The following is a 6,425-nucleotide window of genomic DNA, read 5'->3' as shown; positions in this document are numbered from 1 at the left end:
TTGACTTTCAATAGTTTTATTATTAAATTTCTGTTAATATTTCTTATATACATTTTACAATTTATCTGTCTTATTCTCTGGAATAAAATTATTATATAAATTTCAAATAAATCTAAATATATTTTTAACATTAATAAAAGTGTATATCGAATAAAACCTTCTCAATCATTCTCTCTTGGCGGTCGGATTATGCTGTTTCTTTTGATGGCATCTACAAGCCAGCGGATGCCCTCGTCAACACCTTCCCTATGGGATTAAATTTATATCGAGCATAAATTCCTCACTCCAAGGGAAACCAAAACTAACTATAATATTTGACAAATAAGATTTCTTACCCGGTCAAAGCTGACACAGGCATAACTAAGCAATCTCGACGACCAATTAATACGCCGGCCTGTTGGAAAACAGGCTTTATTTCACGAACTCCCATAACGTCAGGTAAATCTTGTTTATTCGCTAATAAAAGAAGAGGCACTCCGGATAGTAGTTCGTTTGATATCATTTTATCTGTGGATAAATGGTAAATATAATTTTTTCTTTAGGCAAAGCTAAGTAATTTCGGGTAGAATTGATAAGTCGTTCAAATATTTGGATGGTTGAGATTGCTGTAGTTCAATGTATTTTTAAATTATTAGATGTGAGTTAATTTTTCTCACGACAACAATGTTTTTTTCTGTCTTTTTACAGTCTTGATCTTATTTCTCAGAGTAGTTAGCAAATTTGTAAATTCTCTCGGCTTTCTGTTGCCGTTAAAAAGCGGATCATACCAACATTATACAAGAACTCGAAGGCTGGAATACGTGGTGTTATTGAGCTTTAACCTTCTCAGTTGATCAGTGAATTGCTGAGTAAACATCGACCATCTTTTCGAGAAAGTTGTAATGGAACAGAATGAAATTTTAGAGTTATCTGTCGAAATAGTTTTGCTGCCCTCAAATCTGCCCTCGTAACTTCAGCTATAATATGGTTATCTTTTCATCCTAGGCATCAAAAAGAAAAGGAAAATTTCATACTAGAAACAAATTTTCCAACTTTCCCATTAAGAAGGTGTGTTGCATCGAATGTGGAAATCATTTAAAACTTGTTGATTGCAATGCATGCTGAAAACAGAACTATCGAGTACTGCCTATGGCTAATATTGATAAACCGGTAATATTTCCGTGATCAGTCCATGTTTGTGAGCAAGGTTTTGATGAGGCACCTTACATACAGGATTGTGCCTGCCTGTGTATTGCATCGACACCATCAAAGTGTTGGCAGAACTGAGATGGTCCAACTTTCCTAAAAGCGGATCACACATTCTCCACTAGTCCACTAGGTTTTCTTTAAGTACGGATGGCAACTGTGCTGTTATAAATGGCGTGCATAAATCCCTTCCACTACCACTCATCAATCCAACTTTATCCCAATCGGAAGACTGAAAGATCGAGACTCGTCGAATGGATTGGCGATGATGTGTAAATTTTCCAAATTCCACAGCAACTTTTCCGAATATATATGCCAATGAAGAGGTAGCGAACATATTCAATGCGCTTATTTTATTTCCTGGAGAAGTACGATTTCACCACTAGCTTCAGGCGTGGCGGGAATTCCGACACCAGAGCTCCTTCAAATCCCAAATCCAAGCATGTATTCCTTGCAGAATTGCTAGGCATATTTTCCATGAGGTTGGCGTCTGTGCTTTGAATAGGCCAATCTAATGTGCAGGTGGCATTTTTCTTTTTCCCAGGTGTGTACAATCGACTAAGATGTTTGGGATCATTATACTCTAGCAGAATCCATTCGCTTAGATCAGTTCAAAATTACGATCCGGTAGACTTTAACATTATTCTTTGATATTATTCCGTTTTCTTTAGCTGAACTTAGAAGTTTTTCGACGTGCTATCTTTATTCGATGACCTCCCATACTGCATATTGTATATTAAGCTCCAGCGGACGCAGTATATACCGTCCGCTAGTACACAGTATACAATGTCGAAGATTTGAACTTTTTATACAGGATATTTTGTACGCCATCCATACCAGGGTAGAGAAAGCTGTCCTCTCTTGAGGCACTATGCTTTTCTACTACAGAAAACTTAGTGATAGCATTTGCGGATCTAATGTCGGGTTGCTATTGACGGCTACCGACGAACCGAGATAGTTGGGCTTTGGAGGATACTCCTTTCCCTCTTGCGCTACTGTACTTGTGTAGCAGAAGTGATTCCGGTATTGGACGGTTACTGGCAGCTATCTCGAGGCGCGCCCTCACGACCTGGGAGACGGTATTTGAAAGGATTTTAACTGCAACACCCCACTCAAGTTCAGGAGCATCACAATTGTGCGATGCTACATTCTAACGGGGATTTTCGATATAGGGAAGAAGAATGCTTTCTATGAATAAATACATGCATTTCAGGATTCAGGTCCATACAGGTATCATTTTGATTGTGATGGAGGATCTAAATTGCCAAGGTGAGCTCTTCTTTCGGGCACGTGGTGGGAAAGCAGGCGCCCACGTCCAAAAAGAATGCCTAAAGACCTGCCTGACTGAAGAAACGTGAAGGAAGATTGGCTGCGAGCGTGGAGTTACTTTACGGTGGCGAATAAAGCCGCCCGGCTTGATGGTCTCTCCGCGAAACTATTCACCCCAGCCCTTGCAATTTTTGCAAAATCGTTACTTTATTTGCCCGGAATCCTGGATTTTACTCAATGAGTTGAAAAAGGTAATGGTTTTTAAAATTTACAAAAAGAGACTCCGTCCTGAGGGGTGCAATTAGAGGGGTATTGACGTGTTCTCTACCGTCGTCAAATATTGGCAAAAATACTCCTGTAACGTATCAAATAACACTTCAAGCCTTGATCGACACAGAAGGGGTGGGTTCCTGCTTTGGATCCTTGTGCACTGATCATATCAACACCCTGCCGATCACTTGAGGACAGTATGTGTAATTTAGATATTTGCATCACCTGCTCTTCATTGCTTTCAAGAAGGCTGTCGATACCATCAACAGGCAATGTATTTGGAGTGCTCAAACACCTCAACTACACAGATCACATCTACTTCTCCCTCATCAAGTTTTGGAGTTTAGCCAGATTACTCTGGAATCGGAGAAGGAGGCAAACAGTGACGGACACAAGATAAATATAAATTAAACCAAGGCTCTCAAAGCGACTAGACATCGCAGCCACCGCACCCGGTAATCAATTTGCATATCTGAGTAACGCTGTGGCACCGAGCTCGATGCTGCTCGACTCATTAACAGTAATAGGTCATCCACCTTTGCGCGCTACTTTGCCGGACACAACCTCAAACGAAAATTCATGGCGCCGTTGGAGGAATGTACACTTTTCGGGATAGAACTCCAAAAAGTTTCCAGAAAGCCACAATTATGTTGCGTAAGTATGCTGCGTCTCACATAGGGGTCAATGGCAAACATATAGAACTCAAAATTATCGTTGAAGGTCCGTGGGCTTGGAGAATGAATAATAACATCAAATGCAGCGTAAAGCTCGCTCCTTGGTCATCTACTCTGGAATATCTATCCATCTATGTGTATGTGTATACAAATAAAACAAAGTCGGGTTAGTTACACCATTCATAATCCAAGAATGGCTTTTACGATTTTTAAGATCTTTGCTTTGCTGGATTTTTTCCGCCTCGAATAACAGAATAGCTATTAAAACATCGAAGAATTAAAAGAAAAGTTGAAGAAAAGTGATTTTCCTATATACTGTATGAAAAGTTTTTTTTTATTTTAAATTTGTTGCCCGATTCATCCCGGGCAGTCATTCTGGTGTGGAATTTGATTTTTGATCGTGATTTTTAAAGGGCAAGTTGCCCACGAAATTGATAGTTTTGTGAAGTTGTGACATTTGTGATTGTGCGTGCATCGATAATTGCTTCATTATGTGATCTTGAATTGTGTCATTAATTTTCAAGTTTGTGCGGGGGATAGAATGTCAGCGTTTAATCTAGTTGCTGTGGGTTCGAATCCCAGTCGTCATGGATGTTTACATTGTGTATGGCTCGCTGCTGTGAGCTTATCGCGCACAGCATTAAGTGTGGTGGTAATGAAACTGAAACAGAGTCTCCTCAGAGACTGTGTGGATGCCCTATAATCCAGTAAGGAGTGAACAGAAAACACATTATCGAGAGAGTAAACATTCATTTTCCTTTGGTGGTTATATCATATATCCGTAATGTTGCCTTCGCCTTCGACTTCACAGATCCCAGGCCATATTCACCATGGAATTAGATCAGTGTAATTGATTAAATGCACACGATTCATTCAAATTTATTCCATGGTCAATATGGAGGACCAACTTGATCGACGTCAAACAAGATTTGCAGCAACTACTTCATGAACGTCCATGCATTGGTTCGGTTGTTAAAAGTATCGTTGCATCGCGTGCAAAGTGACGACCAAAGTATTACCCTCGCAGCCATCGCCAGGCTTCTTTAGCCTTTTTACTGCCCGATATCAGGTGCTATTCTTCTAAGTAAAGTTCACTAGTTTTTTCGACCATAGGCTTGGTCCGGGTAAAGTTGAGAGACTCTCAAATCACCATTTAACGTATCAAACCATCGATATCGGCTTTTAGGTTGTTTTTCATGAACTTCGATGTTTAGGCCCACATTAAGCAACGAATTTTCGTTAGCATGGATTACATGACAATACCATCAAAGATACCTTTGTCGCAATTCCTGGATACAACCATACATCGATCATGAATGTCATCCTTCCACTGATTCATCGCAACTTCTTCCTTGCCTCAGAACCATAGAGAGTGCTAACGACAAGGAGGTAGATTTTGGATTTAAGACGTTCATTCATCTGTCGACCATTGTTGAACGATTGCGCACATGCGTGAAGTCGTTGACAGTGATATTGTCTGTTTCATTGATACCGGTGTCGTCAAAATCCCTTTTTTATTCAGATTCCGTCGTGGATCGTGCTGCATGCAACGATTAATCCACCTTTGGACAAGTTATTCAAGATCACCTGTGCTGTGAGACGCTATTTGTTCTATGAGGTGAGAAATGAGGTTGTTATCTAGCTCTCCAATTGGAATGACTGCATAACTCCTTATTAATTTCGATATCAACTTACTACGATAAAAATGTACGAGAAAACCTTCGTCTTCGTTTGAAGTGTCTTAAATTTTTGCTTTTCGTGAATTCAAATTACTTCAACACAAGAAGGCAAACACTTACCAAAGATTTGCTTGGACTCATCCATTCGCTCACGATCGTTTGAATCAATCACGTAAATAACAGCATGCGATTCTTGGTAGTATTTATCCCAAAGCGATTGCAACTCCTGTTGACCGCCCAAGTCCCAGAAATTTAGATGAATTCCCTGCACATCGATTTGCCCAATATTCAAGCCAACTGTTGTCGTTATCTTAGCCGGATTCATACCTTTGTAGTTCTTTGTGAACTTCGTCTTAGCTGCCTCCAAGTAAGTCTGAAATAATGAAACCAATCCGAGCACATAAATGCGAAATCACTCTTCTGGATGACCTCATTCTCTTATGGCAGGACATCTAAATTACTCACCGTTTTGCCAGCATTGTCTAGGCCTAGGATAAGAACACAATATTCCTCCTTTTGTGTCAGGTATTTGTAGAAACCGTGCAGTAAAGTGTACATGATTTATATTGGGGAAAATGCTGTGTTTACGTTTTCCATCAAATGACAGAAGTGACGTAAACCGAGCCCGGCAAATGCCAAATTGCAGAATTTGGTGGATCGTATGTGTGGATCTTGTTAATTGGGGGGAGATTGTGCATATGCTGTGATTGTTGTAACGGCCGCTTTATTCTGGTCGCCGTTGCAGAAATTTTCTTTGAATCTTATGATTGTATTTAATTTAACTCAGTCTTTTTAATTTCATATTTCTTTCCATCAGTAATTTACTAAGATTAACGATGAGAAAAATCTTTTAAACTAACAATGACAAGTAGCAAAACGATCATGGAGGGCATTCAAACGTGATATATTCATTCTTTATTATTTTTGGCAATATAATTAAACTCAAAGTGTCCTAAAACCCAATCAGCATCGATTACTTCGGGCATCTTAATTTTATTGTAAATTCAACAATTTTCTTACTACTACTATTTATTTTACAATCTAGTAATATATAAAAAGACCCACCATAATAATAAAGAACATTGCTCTAGGGAAAATTTATAGAAATGTTAAATACGTTGGTTGGTAATAGGTCGGCTGCGGCTGTTATCTAGGGCAATGACTTTCCAAAAAGGCGTTAGACGACCTAGAAAAATCGAATGATGGTGGCATCACTGGGATTGGAAAACAGGTTGAAAAACTAGAAGAATAAAATTCATATGAAGCTGGAAATTGCTTCGATTGAGTAAATTGTAACCTCCAGGAACTCCAGGAAGTTTGCGGATTGAAGAACTTGATTGGCAAGGGA

General features: G+C 39.3%; 1 protein-coding gene across 1 annotated transcript; it reads right to left on the bottom strand.

Moving 5' to 3' along the window:
* On the bottom strand, positions 1–5,722 carry LOC119656641 (ADP-ribosylation factor-related protein 1). Its single transcript, XM_038063088.1, has 4 exons — positions 5,543–5,722; positions 5,198–5,450; positions 336–507; positions 1–246 (listed from the first exon to the last, which is right to left on the bottom strand). Exons 1-4 carry the CDS (start codon positions 5,633–5,635, stop codon positions 162–164), a joined length of 603 nt encoding a protein of 200 aa, XP_037919016.1. The 5' UTR covers positions 5,636–5,722; the 3' UTR covers positions 1–161.
* Positions 5,723–6,425: the final 703 nt, after the last annotated feature.

This window comes from Hermetia illucens, chromosome 5, assembly GCF_905115235.1.
Source record: "Hermetia illucens chromosome 5, iHerIll2.2.curated.20191125, whole genome shotgun sequence".
Lineage (NCBI taxonomy): Eukaryota > Metazoa > Arthropoda > Insecta > Diptera > Stratiomyidae > Hermetia > Hermetia illucens.
Note: the sequence above shows the minus strand (reverse complement) of the source record. Positions and strands in the feature narration are given on the sequence as shown.

Excerpts from the sequence above, each read along its gene's own strand:
- LOC119656641 (XM_038063088.1), bottom strand. The coding sequence starts at position 5,635 with ATGTACACTTTACTGCACGGTTTCTACAAATACCTGACACAAAAGGAG. Across the intron at positions 5,451-5,542 it reads TAGACAATGCTGGCAAAACG|ACTTACTTGGAGGCAGCTAA; the intron begins GTGAGTAATTTA and ends TCATTATTTCAG. Across the intron at positions 247-335 it reads CCTGTGTCAGCTTTGACCGG|GGAAGGTGTTGACGAGGGCA; the intron begins GTAAGAAATCTT and ends TTAATCCCATAG.